Genomic DNA, 16512 nt, shown 5'->3' on the forward strand with positions numbered 1-16512 from the left:
GCATGTAGATTTTCTTACCGAATTGTTATCTACTGTCTGAAACGTAGGGAAAACAACCATCATCAATAATGTCGGGTGGATGTGATTTGCAGTCAATAAACTTAAGCATCGAAAAATACAGGTGAGGTGAGTGAGTGATAGCAGGAGATGATTCAGCTACTCTCAGTGAACAAAGCCCAGTAATTTCATGTTAAATGGTCTAAACCAAGGTTGCCAGGTTCAACAGAGAGCAGCCTGCAACTATTTACGTTTTTTTTTTTTAGCTCAGCAGCTTTCTCTTGGAGTAGCTGAATGACTTCATTGGAAAGGTGGACGGTGTGGAGGACTGTTGCCTCATGTGAACATTATGGTCCTTGTAGCAAACTAACTGTTAAGTCTTCAGCGTGTAAAGATCTGACAGGCTGTGTGCTCGTGATGGGTGAGTGTTCATGGGCGGCCTGTTTGAGGTAGAGTGACATGTGAGGTCAAGTGTATCTGCATGTTGGCTTTGACTTATTATATCTGCTATACCCTGAAAAATACCAAGCCATTATGAATAGTTTTGGCACATTGAGGATGATCTGAGGAGCTGGGGAAAAAAAAAACAAGTTGTAAAAATCACTGACATTATATGGGGACATTGTTTAACCTTGCAGAGAGAAAAGAAAAACATTTTCAGCAAACTACATCACACTGCACTTGTCACAACAGTGAAGGCAAACATTCAACTTGGCTTTTTAGATATGTTACAAGTACTGTTTTTTTTTGCAGGCACAGACAGTTTAAATTAAAACAAAAAGCTTTCCAAAGTCCCCCCCAGAATAACACATTACTTAAATACGCAGAAGACATCTGCACCCTATAAACATGTAGGAGCTGCTTCTAATGAGGCGAATCGACACCAAAAGTCTTCCTTCAATCAATTTAAAACTCTGACTCTGTTGAGAAATATTTGGAATTAATATATAGATTGAATACGTAAATGAATCTGTCGAAGTCTTGTGGTGTCTGTAGCCTTTTGTAGAATGAAACATTGTCCAGTAGAGGAGATCAGTCTAAAACAGTTCAACAAAGCTCATCTGCCAGTAACCTTAATTCATCTTCATCATTCTTAATCTACTGTCATTTCCTGTCATGGCCCACACAATCATTCGTTGGTTCCTGTCATAAATATTTAGAGGCTAATGTGACCGTTCTGTCTGTTAGGAATCAAACGTGTTAATTGATGGATGAAGAGTTTTGGAATAGATTTCTTACGGTTACAAACTGTTTTCTCTGTTTTGCTGTGTTGACGCTTACACAGTGCAGGTTTCTGTTTCTGCACCGCTTGGGGTTTTTCAAGCAATGCACTTTAATAACAGTCTTCTGGGTGAATATCATTTCGCTAAGACTTCAGTAATACTCTTTGTAACTCTGTTTATTCTCCTTTTTCACTTGCTTTTTTATCCTTCTAACACCATGGCTTTTACTCCACCTGGATACAGATGGAAACAAACTGTGTCTGTGCTAACATTGAAGAGAATTGTTCTATTCCTCTGTGGATGACAGTGAGACGTTTTTGTTCCTTTCTACATCGGTTTAGACAAAAGAGAAGGAGAGAGAGGGAGAGAGATGAGGAGCTCTCTTTAATTTCTGGGCTACAGGCTGAGCCAAGCTGGACCTCGGGGAAACTTTGTGACACTTTAATAATGTCAGTTAGGCTCTCGGGCGGAGTTCTGAGGACTCATCACTTTTGTTTCCTCCAATAGAGGAGGGGAAAAGCACAAACATTATTCCTGACTGAAAGCCAGATGGAAAGAGTTTGAAAAAAAAAAACTAAGAAAAGTGAAGTCTTTAATGAGATTTTTCTGGAGCAGGGCATGTGAGTTCTTTCACTTTACTGGTTCACCAGGACGCTGGCGTGGGTCCCGAGGATGTATGGGTGTCAGCGGGCCTTTCTCTGGATGCTTGGAACAGCCCAGCATCACATTCTGGCCAGACACAGGAAGGCAAAGGGCAACCACAGAAAGCTAATTTGCAGCCCAGAGTGATGCATCAGAGATGCCAAAGTGAAGGTGTGCAAAGAGCAGGTGCCATAGCATGTAAAAAAAGGACAATAGTAATAATCACACACACTACAGATCAACATACAGCTGTAGGTATAATGTACATGGGTACATAAACAAGGACATCAATGAAGAAACAATCAGGTGCTGGCCAGCAGTGTAAATACGGCTGACATCAGCAACACAAATAGCTCTGAGTCTATGCACACAGCACAGAGGCAGTTGTGTACCATAACCTACACAACTTCAGAGCCGTGATGACGACTTAACAGAAACCGATATCAAGCAGGATATCCTTCTCCGCCATCACTTGTACGGTCACAGATAAATTAAAGACGGACGAGGGACAACTTTGGGAGACTACAAGATGGCGGATGCACAGATGCAGCTGCAGTGCATGTCAATACCTCTCGTAGTCAAAGTCAGAAGTGTAGGCGCCCTCAGAATAGGCACGGGCCATCCTAGTGGAACGCAGTAACCTGACTGCTTCCTCTCGGCAGATCGGGTACACACGGTGGTTGCGGCTGGCGAAAAAATATCACAACTGGTCAGCATGTGTCTATGGTTTTCTCTCTTTTTGTTGTCAAGGGGAGGAAACAAACAGATCAACCTACAAAGGAAGACAAATTGGAATGCACCTCTCGGATTCCCTTTAAAGGCTGTCGACACTGTGTTTAAGAGCAAATGTACACTAAACGTTCTGCATCTATCTTCATGTTTGCAGGGGGAACCACCTCTGCTGGACAAAACTTCAGAAACACAAATCTTGATTCAGTATTGCCTCTTTTGATCAACAAAAGGAGAAGTCAACAAAGGCTTTCCTTGGACTCACTTACATGGTCAATTTTGAGAGCGAAGTGACAAGAATGTTTCCATGATCATGGCTAAGATGCTGAAGACCAAGAGTGAGCAATGCTGAAAGTGGATGGATGACCTTTTCTATATTGTGCTACTGAGTCAGTAATGCACAAAATGTTTATTTATTTTGTCTTTGAAGACAAAATATATCCATAAATACTTGCAACACAACATTGATGGCATTGACAATGGCCAATAATTTGGTATTTGATGTGATTCACTGTGTAAACATGCCATCATGTCAGCACCATGTATTCAACACCAACATGGAAGCTTTTTTCAAGAAAGAAAAAGGACAGTGGGTTGAATTTGGGGGTGTGTCGGGTTGGAAAGTGGAGGATGGGGCTTCATGCAAGCTCAGGTGAACATCTACCTGGGGTCCTTTTGAGGATCATCAATAGGCTGAGTATGTCTGGTTCGAGGTAGGGTGAGAAAATGGCTGCAAACACATGGAGGGGGGGGGGGGAGAGACAGAGATGGATCTGAGATGGTGCTGAGGAAGAAACAGAGGAGGAGGAAGAAGAGGAGGATAGGAGAGGGAGAGAGAATTGGCAGAGGAATAAGGAGATTCCTCAAAGAACTAGCATGTAGAGGGTTTGAGGGAGCTAGAAGGAATGGCTGCCGCAACAGTTTCAAAGAGGTGAAAAAAATGCAAGGAAGATAAAAGAGGATGACAAATACTGTGGAAATGTCAAGATGTCTTCCTCCGCTTTCCCACAAAGACAGATGGAGCATCGAACAAAACAACATTCACCTGAACATACTTAGTGTCACTTCTGCTGGATAATTACACAGCTTAACACCATGCACATTTTCCAGAAAGCAGTTTTGAATAGACAGAGGAAACATTTACATTCTACATACAATAAATAATGACAGGTTTTAAATAAAAATCTTGAAAAACTAGAAATTTGCAGAGAATTTGTTAGTGTAAGGGCCCAACAGACAGAGGATTCTTCGTTCTGATAACGATATCATGCAGCATATATCGGCGCTGTGATTAATTGGTCGGGCCCTACTTATTATTGAGGAAATTCTGGGACAAAATCCAAATTTCCGATGACTCAGTCCTTGCGTCATTTTCAACTGTTTTGATATCGGGAAAAATGTTCAAATAACTGGATGCTGTTTATTAAAGCAGCTGAAATAGCAGCACTGTCCCAGACAATTTAGATAAGTGCATTTTCTGTGTCTGACACTGATTTAGACCGAGCCTTAAAAAATATCAAATAAAGTTAATTGGACAGAGGTAAAGTAGCTGTGGCCTGGCAGTGCCAAGCCTATGATTGGAAGCTTGAGCAACATTTTCTACCCTAGCAGAAAATATGTGCTGATGGAGGATAACTTCCCCCGGACCACCTCTTTCATAAAGATAGTGCGGTTCTTATAAATATTGTTGTGAGGATGCTGCCTTTGCAGCTAATGTTTCTTGTATCATTTCTTCCTGATTCACCATATTTGTTAACTTTCCGCAACATAAATGCTTATGTAGCTTTGGAGTAATTCAGAACATGAGATCAGAGAGTATTTTTTATCAAACACTTCTACAGAGTGGAAAAAGTTGCTCTTGAAAACCTGAAACATCACACAGATTAAAGCAGCTCAGTTTGAAGCAGCATATGTGTATAAAGATCTGTCTGCATGTCAACTCATCAGCCTCCACTTGCTCCTGCATGCCAGAGTGTGTGCATGCAGCTACTGTACACAAGTGTAAGCTGGAGTGTGTGTGTACCTGTCAGATGAGTAGTTATCTCCGGACACACTGAGGTGGTCCACTCTAGTCAAGGAGCTGTACTGAGAAGGCCTAAGGTCAAAGGTGGGGTCCAGACTTCTGCTGTGTGACAGAAGTGGACTGGATCACCCTACGTTAATTTACAAGCCACACACTCCCCCTACTGGCCAGGGGGACACATCGCTTAATGATTACGTGAGAGCAAAAATGCAGCTCTCTAGTGTTTGGTGGCATTTGGCAGTCGATGCAATGATGAGATAGGTGATCAAATGGTGATTGATTCAAATAGTCCTTTACCAGAGAATCCTGAAGTAGTTCCTGTCAACTAGCTAAAAAAATTTGGACACCCTGAACAAAGAAATGAAGGCATTCTCACTCAATATATGGTTGTTCAAGAATCAAAAACATTGATAAAATACACCATTATCCCACAGATTATCAGGTAACAGGACAGAAAACAATATAAAAAACAATATAACAATATAAAAAAAAACCTAGAAATCAAGGATCATCCTGGTGGTCTTTTAAGCTTCAGTTACCTGGAGGGTGGAGGAACGCTCGGGGAGCGTGACCGCGCCCGGTTTATATCTGCTGACCGGGAGCAGTGGTTAGAAGACATCACCTGTTCAGGGACAGACAACGTAGAGCTCTGGAAGTCCCTGCCATTTGGCCGGTAGTCTGGAGAGAAAGCAATTAAAAAGTAAAAAAAAGGTAGAGCTGAAAGGACAAGATGAAGACAGCTTTTCATTTTTTAGATGTCTTCTTTTGTTTTTTCCGAATTTTATTGAAGTCAGGAGATCAGCTGGCAAACACAACATGAATGCACAAACAAATTAAGGGATGCATGTGAAAAAAATGTGTTAAGTTTGTGACCGTCATCAGGGGCTAAACAGAAATGTTTTTCATGGACAGCATACATTCATTTTTGATTTATCGTACGGTCAGGAATTTACAGCCATTTCCATCTCAGCCATAGAAAACATTTAAGATTTAAAAAAATTCCTATATGAATGTAGAATTTACTAAATTAATAATGCTTTTTTTCCTTAAAAACTAGTGATGATGTCCTTCGGCTGATTTTTTATGGAATGTTGAATGGTAGCACAAATGGTTCTATGTTCCTCCAATAGATGGATGATGAGGGTCTTGCTGTTTGGACAAAGATGATTTCTTACTCATATTCTGACACTGAAAGTAGTGGAGTATCACACTTCAATTGCAAGCCATACAAAATAATTAACTACTTGCTATGTTAAATATGTCGGACTTCTTTGTTTGTTCCCTGTTCTGCAGAAGATGCTGACCCAGTTTAAACACACCCGGGAATAATTTTGAAACCTAAACTTTCTCAAAGTTATGCTATGAGCTAAATGTCACCTGCACAGATGATAGGTTTTCTATTTTCATACTGCTGAGTCGTTATATTCCAAATATGAGAACTAGGTTTCACTGCAGGTGCGATCCATTCGCTGGGTTAAGATTGTGCATTAAACATGAAAATAGTCTTTAAAAAAATCCGAAACATTGTAATGAAATTCCTCCGCACGACTGATTACTTCATTGAACTTGAAAGAGTTCATTAACCGATAATCAGGGATGGCATGCAGCCATTGTTAAGGTCAATGATTAGCTCTATTAAAGCTGATTGATATTCAATAGAGTGTATAGCACATTAAAATGAATTAAAGAACAGCCTGAATCAAACACTGAAATAGAGGGAAAGGTAGGAATAATTAAAGGTAATGATAAAGAAAGGATGACCTTCACTTGATGAATTATGACTTATTGATACAATAAGAGTTTCTTTTTGATGGGCATCAGCTGTGCATGTAGGTGGAACAAACCGATTACAATTTTTCACATAAATGGTCCATCCTGATCTCAAGTGCAAAATACTGATTTAATATATATCAGCATTTGGCCACTATTTCATGTAATCCTACAAATTGAAAACATCTTGTCCTACAGTTTATTGTTCTTGGTTCATGTTTCTAAATTGCCGTGGCAGCCATATTGGATCTGCCATTTCTACACTAAAGTTCCACGACACAGCTTCCTGGAGAAGATAGAGAAAGTCAGAGTCAACTCCAGTCTTATTGATGCAGCTACACGAATGAATTAACTCTTCTTGTTGAGTACATTTCAAGAGAACATTTGGTGACAGATAGTAGATTGCAACAAGAGTGCTTCCTAACCTGTGGACGATCCAAATATACCCTTATAAACTGTAGTTCCATCAAAAACGTCAATTTTGATTGACAGGCTTATCAAGGAACGATTCAGCAGTTACTTATGATCGCTTAGTAGACGAGAGAAACCTGAGAGAAAATACAGGCAGGGGAAAATATTGTTCCTCCCAGTCGTAAAGAAGGATACATGAGGATGTGGTGCAGCCAGAGCTGAGAGCAAGCAGGGGTTTTCCCTTCACTGTGAGTGAAATGAAGGGGACTGGCATGGTGAGGCAGTGAGGGGCTGATGAGAATGCTAAAGAGGCTGAGAGAGGATTCCCTTCAGCTTTGCTATCATCATGCTCTTCCCTCTCTGTCGGACTGAGAGCTTGCTACAGTAAATGTCTCCTCACTGTTTAACATCGTCTCTTCTAGTGCTAGGCCTGGATTCGATTTCTGTTGTGGAACACGACAACAGGGTATTGTGCTGGCCAAAACATTTTGGTTTTGAGATCTAATGTACAGTAATATAACATCATTTTCCATGAGGTTGACATATTTCGTGGCAAAAAGTCAAGTACTTTTCATTTTGTTTTTCTGTCTTTTTTTATCTGGCCCTCTGGGAACAGCTCGGCTGCTCTCTTTTTTTCTTTTAAAGTCTACATTGCCAGTTTGCCTACCCTTTGCCCTACCCCACCCTACCTCACACGTGGAGTTGTCAGCCCCATCTTTTTACCTGACAGTGAGGTGTTTCAACAACGGAAATGTAGCATATAGAAGGATTGCATGATTCCACCCAGTTGCCAACCCCTGAAACAGGTGCCCAAACCAACCAGAGGAGGCACTAGATATACTCCTCTACATCTCTCACCCACTGACACACCACATCTGTGTCTCCCCTCATGCAGGACTAGACAGCATTTGATGGATGTTAACACACAGACAGCTATCTCAGCTAAGGCGAATGCAAATGAACAAAAAAAACGACATTAAATAGCATGGCGTAAAAATGTCGAAATAACTCCTTGGCTTCTCCTACAGACTGTTTTTTTTCACGTTGATTAACTCATGTCGAGGGCGAATTCATTCAAATACATTAAATGAATTAAATGAATTCATTAATTACTCCGGATTAATATGTCCTCACTCTATTACCTGTTATGACCCCGACACCATCTTCACAATCATAGTCTGAGATCTCGCTGTCACTTATCCTCTGGGATCCTTAGAGACAAAGAGACAGAGGGAGAAGGAGACAGAAAGAGAGACATGAGAAAATAAAGGAGAGGAGATTGAGGGGAGCGTTCAGTCATGCAGTATTTATGTATTGTACCTCCCAGCTCTGACTGTCATCTTTATTGGTTAAACTGGAGATCCTAAGTGAATCCAATAAGATGTGCGGCCAGTGAATTCACCTTCAGTCCCTAACTCATGTCACTACACTCCATGTTTACAATAAACAGTCATGCATGACAGCGTTTGGTATAATATATGTGAAAATATGCATCAGCTGTGACAAATAATGTCGCAGTCCGCCATACGACTTAAACAAGACAGCAGATCTCTCTTCATCGGAGCTGTAGGACTTTTAAGTGACACGTTCTATATCTTTCAATTTAGCTGTGGAGGTGGAACGAGTGATGTGGCTATACAGCTCTCTCTTCATCCTCCACACTTGCTTTATCACCTCACATGAACCCTCAACACACACAGACACACACAGACACACTGCCTTCACTGTTCAGTCAACTTAAATCATCTTTTTCAGAAAAGACAAGTGCTGCACTTTAGCAGCGTGGCTTCCAACCTCTCACCTTACCAACTTTTAACAGCTGTCAGCTCTTTCACCTCACTAACACGCCTGGAAAATTATCACTGGGTGTCTAGCAAAAGCAGTGAAACATCCCTCCACAGTACACTCATCCACTGCATGCCTATTAAAAGTTATAGCCAATAGAAACGCAGAGGGTTCATACAGATTTTGGGGGGGGGGGGGGGGGGGGATGGCTGGGATTTTTTTTTTTGACCTTTGCAAAAAATTTGCATGACTATATATTCTTTGAAACATCTTTTTTTTTTTATTAAAAATAAATTTTTAAAAAATGACTAAATTTACCACCGTACATTTAACTACTATTAAAAAGAAGCAAGGTGGTTATATACATACATAAGTATATTAAAGTAAATACTACACAAAGATAATACGAACAAAAATCAAAAGTTATTTTCTCATTAAATTAATAGACCCACATAATACTGTAATTTGCAAGTATTTTGAAGCAGATTTTAATGAATTTTCCTTAATTTTGTGGTTGGATTTATTTGTGAAATACATTTTCAAGCCTGGAAACTTCTATTTTAAAATTCCATATATTTGCCCGATTTTCTTAATCGAATGTATCCTGATCATAGCTCTATTGAAAATGTATTCAGAAAAAAATGTATATAAATGTACGTAGAAAAATACATATACATTTATAAAGATGACGTGTAAGGTGAAGGATAATTTAAAAAAATTCATTCTGACATCTGATTCACCCTGTGACATTTTAAAGAATATTTTCACACAAAAACACAAGCAAAGCACAATGGGATGCACAATTTGCCATAAGAACTGTGTGCATTTCTAATAAGGGAAACAGTTGTCACGGCACAATATATCAACCAAAATATACAAAGCAAAGGAAAAGCAAGTGGTCAAAATGGAAGTATAGTCTATAATGTGTTTTTATAACGCCACATTTGGATGAGGGTCAAGTGTGTTTTGCAGGGAATGGCTGTGGGTTGCAGGGAGAGATTGTGAGGTATTTAACAGGTGGATATAAGAGGGAGAGGGAGAAACCGCTGTGTCCTAAATCTCTGTTTCCTTGGAGGGTGCATGCGTCTGTTACGCTCTGTGGATTTTAAAAACACCAGCTAACCACACTGAAATGGATGCAAGGGGACAGAAACATGCACCCTTCATGGATAAAGGGGTTGAGAATGAGGGCACAAGGATGCATCTTCCAAGAGGAAAGGGGACACTCAGATGCTCCGTAGCAGGGCACTGCCTGGGAGCGCAGGGGAATGTTACCTGAGTTGTATGAGTATGAGCCTTTGTCTGTGAAAGCAAAAGCAGTAAGGTTGACATGACCTGAATGACACAGACACAGCAACAATGCCTTAATAAACTGTAGCAATAAGAGTGAACACATCAAGGACACTGTGTGGATCCTGTGTGAGAACATTAATTTTCAAATGACACTGAAGGTGGGAAAATTAACAGAGAAAAGAAAGTTCGCTCACTAACCCCAGGATATGTGTTCATGAAAGTTTTGTCACTTCTGGCAACTGAGCCCTACTTGGCACAGTGCAGTGACAAGACAGACCTTACATTTGGAAAAGATCTACTTCCTCAGACAGCTTAAGCATCACAGCTCAACTTCAGAAAGGGTGTGAAGAGGATTTCAGATTGTGTCCCAAATTTCGTGCACACAGGCTCAGTATGACGGGAGGGACTCCTTTTCATGACCAGAAGTCCTCCATATGCGCATGTGGCCAGACAGACTTCAGCAACTCCGAGACATTCATTGAATTTACTCTGAACATTTGCACAAACACACATAGAACCTTCTTATTATATGTAATTACTTGTGTTTTGTTGGCTTAAGAGTTAAGCACACATTTTATGTAAAGTGGAGTGTGATTGTGAGTGTGATAGCAATGTTTCCTAAGTTTATTCCAAAACACTTTACAATAACAGCACATTAACAATGGCTAGCTAAAGCTTACTGAGCAAACTCTTAACTAAAGTGTCTACAAATCATTTATTTATGACATGTATGTTACGTTTACTGTGTTTATATTACTTGTACAGTGTTTCATGTTACTTTTACAGTGTTTCATGTTACTTTTACAGTGTTTATGTTACCTTTACGGTCAGGGTGACATGTTCCTTAGGGGATGCATGTTCCCGACTTTGCAGTAATGGTCACAAAGAGTGACTCTTATCCATTACTAACCAATAACTATTAATGTACCGTCATCATAAAATGCTCACAAAAGCACTATAAAGGCTTGAAAGCTTCAGATATTTTTGAGACTTAGTGGAGGATGCTACACCCATCTAATTTTTAGTTACAATTATTCATCTGCTAATAGAAATATCAAATTCCTGGTTTTGTGATTTGTGTGATAATTTGTACATGGTATCTGTTCATATTTCAGTTGTGCAGTTGTCATCATGGCCACTTAAAGGATCCCAATCACAGAGGTATTACATACTCTGCAGCCGCCGCGTTGGGCTCTCTCCGTGGAGCTGCCTGCGCTGTGTGTTCGGGGAGGCACGAGGGAGCGGGATGGAGGACACATCATGGGTCTGGAGCTTGTACCAGTGTGGCTCATCATCCAGAAGAGCTGTCTCCAGCTCGATTAGGATCTGTCACATGCAGAGGGCCACAACAAGGTCATATACCATGAAAAATGTTATTCCAGGGATTGCATATATCAAACTGCCAGTGCTTTATACTCATAAAGCTCTAATGATCAATTCTTCTCGCTGTGCTGTAGAAAGTTATCCATAACCATTAGTTAAGGAAATAAAAGTTACATTAAAGTTTTCTTTCCATGTTGATCAAGAACTGGGCCACCAAAAGAGCTTGAGAGAGAGAGAGATAGTCCATCAGGGGGTTCTCACATCATGAGGGGGGTTCAGTTTCCTTACCTCCCCCAGGAATTCGCTCTCCTCCTCCCTCACCCTGGCTTGGTCCCACAATGTGATTTCCAGCATGCGCTCCCGAAACTCCCGCCGGTGCACCGGCGAATACATAAAGGTCTGGTTCCATTTGGGCTCTAAGGATTTCTTTACCGTTTTTGTTCTCCTCTTGCTTTTGTCACTGGAGGAACAATAATTCAAACTGTTTTTATTTACAACCATGATAGGGAAGAGCCACGAATACAACAGAGCAGTAGCACCACACAGAACCGAGCACAACACAGTGGCATGCTGGGAATGTGGAGAGAAGACGACGATATAATTCGAAGATTTCTATAGGTGATAACACATAACTTTGTCTTCTTGATTCTATATGAAGCTGGAAGGATGACACGTGTGTTTTGCAGGTCAAACCTGCAAAAACGTGCTATGGTTCACTCCACTCCTACTATGGATTCTAAATCATTGCAGCAAATGAGGTCTGCGGCACCATGATAATCTTCAACAATGAACACCATGTTTATGATTTTCGAAGCGTAAATGCAGCCGTGTCAAGTACAAAGCAAATGTTATGCTAAGCACGAACAACGCCTAGAATGCATGATTCATAGCACCAAAACTGGCTTTCACAACTTTTTCATTCAATCAGCTGCTAGTTAGCCACTGGTGTTTTTTTTTCTGCAGTAGAACAAAATGTCAATTTATCATAACCACAGACTCATTTCAGGGATTTAACTGAAAACTGATTATGAGACCCTGATGTTCAACAATGCTAACTTACTTCTTACTTACTACTTAGGAAGTAAAATACTTTTATAAAGAACTCTGCAGCTCAATCATTTCTAATTTATTTCATGTTTGACTGAACATGACAATGAATGTGTGAGGTGGAGAAAACACTGTTGCACTGCTCCTACTCTTACCTTCTATCAGGGAGGAAGTAGATTTTGACGTAAGGATTCCTGGGCCGGCCATCTTCCCTGGGTGGCAGGTCTTTGGCGCCCAGGATGGTGACGATAAGCTGATGGCCAACTTTGTCATACCAGAGTTTGACCTGAAGGGGCAGAGCAGGGTAAGACCTTGGTGAGAGGGACCTGGACCAGCAGCAGTAAAACCACAGAGGGAATAAAGGCAGGAGAAGACAACTTTATCAATTTTACACGCATATTTATGTCCCACAAAACTACAGTTGTTCACTAGGGTCTTCTCCTGTATATACCCCTCAGGGAAAAGGAGAAAAGGTCTGTTTGACGATTTCAGGTCACATGCTTGATGAGTATCAGAGTTTAAGCATTTGTTAAAGCATTGATTTACTCTATTTATCTTAACACAATTTAAGTGTATCTTGTGCTTAGAGCATTTAGTGTAAAGAACCCATAAACTGAAATAAAATGCTTAAAGCAACATGCTCTACTGTTACCAGCATGTGCTCAGGAGAATTAATGCTGTCTATCTGGTCAAGATGTTGTCAGTAACAATGTCTCAGATATTCAATAGGCACTGATATTGAGCAATCAATCATGCTGTTGCAAGAGAAATCGAAGACAGGAAGAGGGAAGTATGGACTCCAAAAGAAGACACTTAGAAGAAGAAAAACTCCAACTGAGGCCTTGATAAAGGGAGAAGATGCCATGAAAAACATAAAACTTCTAAGCTTTTGTCCATACTTCTTCAAGAACATGATTATGGAGAGGGTCTGCACCATTTACAACTACCAGCTAATCATGCAGCATTGCAGAAGAGAGCATTCAAGACAGGTCAATAGACTTGATCATCAGGGGCAGGGAGCTAAACAAATTGTACCAAATCATTTCTGAATGTCATTAGCCCTCCACAATACAGGGTAGAGCACAATATAAAGATCTGTTCATGACTATTTCGAAAGAGTTTCATTGTGGAAGCTCGATTAGTGAAAATAACAACAAGGCTTAAAGGTAAGATATGTATAATACATCATCTAAGTGGCTTAATATATGTCTAATTTCAGTGACTGAAGCACAAAAATCTAAAATAGTGAAAACATGAACAAACTAATATTTTGACTTAAATGTTAGACATATATATATATATATATATATATATATATATATATATATATATATATATATATATATATATATATATATACAAAACAATGTGACAAATATTCTTGCCGACATCTGCACGGCACTCTATATAAGAACTATGGGCCTCAATATTGGAATGTTCTCCCGCAAAAACTCAGGACTTGTTCAGCCCTCAGTTTAGTTTAATGGACAGGAAGTCTGTAGTTCCAGAACTAAACATTCCATTCATATTCTCCATAGACACTTTGATTAATAGCCGGAATGTCATAACCATTAGCCAGCAGGTTGTAAAACAAGCATATCTGCTCCTGTAGAAGCCTCAAGCTCATTTGAAATCAAACTTCTTTAAAAAAACAAAAAAAACAAAACATTTTATTTGCACTTTTACTGAGATCTAATTCACAACCCACAATCTTAAAGTGTATCAGTAACATCTCTGACTGATGGAGTGGGCTGTTACTAGGGAAGTTTTTACCGAAATCCTATCTTTTTTGCCATTTTGACAATCACAACTCCCCTGACATCATTTGCAAAGTCAGCTAAAAACAACAAAAATGGTCAAGAGATCAAAAAATGTCATTACTGCAAACAACATTTGGTTGGAAATATAATTTGGAAATCATTATTTGAGCAGTTCCTTAACTATCTTAATTATCTACACAGTCATTGACAACCTTTGACTTTTTCTTCATTTTTTTTTGTATTGTATTGTGTAGTATTTTTACGACAAAACTTTTTTTAAAGGTTGCAATTTGTGTTCCTGCTGGTTGGCTTGGTTTCAAATTCAAAAGTTTTAATATAATGATTTTCCTAAATTTCAGTAGAAAAAATACCGAGCCTTTAAAAAGCAGGCAGAGTTGTACTTGTAACTGCTTACCTCTGACATCTATTGTGTACTTCTTGTAATATGATTGCCAGTTTACAAGAGGTTCACACAAGATGTCAGCAGCAAGGAGTTACAAACTAGTCTGCAAGACTGAGGGCTAAAAACATTCGGCAGGTTGAAAGAACAAATTTTTGCGTAAGAACGTTTCATGAATGAGACCAAGTACACCATACTAATGAGGTCCTTACTGAGAGGTCACCATTGAGCAGGGAACTCTGTCTGCAAAAAGAATCTATCCACATCTCCAAGCAGAAGTATAAACCTTCTGACTAACAGAATATAAATTCACACAAAATGATTCCACTGAATGTCATAAAAGAAAAGAAAAAGAACAGATGGCAGATTTAAAGACACCCTTGCAGCAAAGGCAAAGCTTTAAAGTCTGTTATTTGGAAGGTACAATTTGCTTATTCGTTAACTGTCATCTGGAAGGGAAAATGCAATTTGGCTCGGAAAACTGGACGGTGAACTTGGTATCTTTTCACTGCAACATGGAACCGCAGACCCACGATGAACTAATTAACACCTCTTCATCACTTCAACTCACACATGGAGGAGTCCTTCTGTACATGTGTGCATGGTTACTGAGTTACTAAATCAGGGCCTGGGTTCATGTTACAGCAAAGCACAGAATTACTCAAGTGTCTTGTCCCAGAAAGGTTTAGGGAGACATCCTCCTGCACTGCTGAAGTCACGATCCAAAACAAGGAATAACACAGGATATAGGGTGATCACTGGAGAGTTGAGCAATGGAGGAGTGTCTCCTCAGTGTGTGTTGATTAGTTTTGCATGCACTACCTAGGTAGAATGGCGTGAATGGGTTAAAATGAGTCATAGTAATTCTGGTCATAACAGCGATACCAAGAAATCAAAGAGAAGAAAATGACACAATGCACTGCACTGAGAGGGAAAGTTGAAGCGGCCATTTCCCTGAAAATGCATTTTCCAAAGTATGGAAACAGAAAAGAGGCCAGTCAACAGTCAATGAGCAAAGACCAAATAGATAGTGCCCTTCAGACGGGGCCCATTACCTGGACCCTAGGGGCAAAAGGCGTTGTTCTTCTACTAAGGCTTTGGCTCTGGATAAGCAAAATCAAACAGCAAAAAAAAAAAAAAAAAAAAAAAGGAAAAGAAAAGAAAAGAAAATGCAATAAAACCAAAATCCTACGAAACAACGACAAAAACTCACAATACACTCTCAACACAACAGAAGTTTGTCAATTTAGTTGGGAGATTTAGGCCACTGAGTTCATTCTTGATTTTTTTTTCCCCTACCTTTCATTTTTGTCTTAGCTTCTCTGCTTGATCTACTTGTCCCTGAGCCGCTTGGCTCGGCTCTGCATCGGCCCTTTGAGCAAATTATCAGTGGCTCATAATTATAGCTCTCCTTCTTCTCCGGACCTTTCCTGCCCTGCTTCAAAGCGTGCGTCACAGTGACATTAACCCCAGTTGCTATCCCTAAACACACTTTAGAACTACTTCAGTGTGATTATGCCGACAGCTCGTAACTGTATTGAGCTAGTTTAATTTCAAGTGGTTGGGGGAGTGGTGGATTTTGGGTTTCAAGGTCAGTTGCTTCATAGAAATGTAGAACATGCGACTCATCTGGTTTGGTAGAATTCAGTGCTTACTTTGAAGAACTGACTTCTTTTTCTCTTCTACACTGAGTGCACATTAGCATTAGCAAGTACTAGCTGCAACCATGACAGGCAACTGTCAAGCTACATCAACCAAAGAAGAACCCCCCCCCCATTCTCCTTTGAAGTCAGTTGTATGGAAATATTTAGCATTTCCGATGAGTTAGGCCTCAATTACTAGGCCTCAACTCCAAAAGAGATGCATACATGGGCAGCGGAGGACCCAACGGACGCGTAACACTGCAGATCGGTGTTTACCGAGAACCGCTCAGTGCCTCCGTGAAGGAAGATCTTATGACTCATGTACAGGTTTAATAGTAGCCTGCTGGTACACAGACCTCCACAGCTTATGACTGACATGCTGCAGAGTGAGATTGTATTCAGTACAGTAAATTTGAGTAAGTGGCCTTCAAGTGGTATATTGTAAACAAATACAAGGTTTTGTACG

General features: G+C 40.1%; 1 protein-coding gene across 24 annotated transcripts in view; it reads right to left on the bottom strand.

Moving 5' to 3' along the window:
* rims2a (regulating synaptic membrane exocytosis 2a) overlaps window positions 1–16512 on the bottom strand; it is a 164255-nt gene that overhangs the window by 48560 nt on the left and 99183 nt on the right. For 13 of the 24 annotated variants that reach the window (XM_086219163.1, XM_086219170.1, XM_086219176.1 and 10 more), the window contains 9 exons: window positions 15459–15506; window positions 12399–12529; window positions 11485–11677; window positions 11046–11199; window positions 9856–9882; window positions 7938–8006; window positions 5154–5292; window positions 4615–4716; window positions 2432–2548 (listed from right to left, as the gene is read on the bottom strand). In XM_086219163.1, coding sequence (XP_086075289.1) covers window positions 2432–2548; window positions 4615–4716; window positions 5154–5292; window positions 7938–8006; window positions 9856–9882; window positions 11046–11199; window positions 11485–11677; window positions 12399–12529; window positions 15459–15506 — 980 coding nt within the window. The remainder of the gene's footprint in view (window positions 1–2431; window positions 2549–4614; window positions 4717–5153; window positions 5293–7937; window positions 8007–9855; window positions 9883–11045; window positions 11200–11484; window positions 11678–12398; window positions 12530–15458; window positions 15507–16512) is intronic. The other 11 variants (XM_086219171.1, XM_086219169.1, XM_086219179.1 and 8 more) reach the window with 8 other exon arrangements.

Source organism: Aulostomus chinensis, chromosome 11 (assembly GCF_037954235.1).
Source record: "Aulostomus chinensis isolate RoL2024-O1b breed Wild chromosome 11, RoL_Achi_v1.0, whole genome shotgun sequence".
NCBI classification, from domain to species: Eukaryota; Metazoa; Chordata; class Actinopteri; order Syngnathiformes; family Aulostomidae; genus Aulostomus; species Aulostomus chinensis.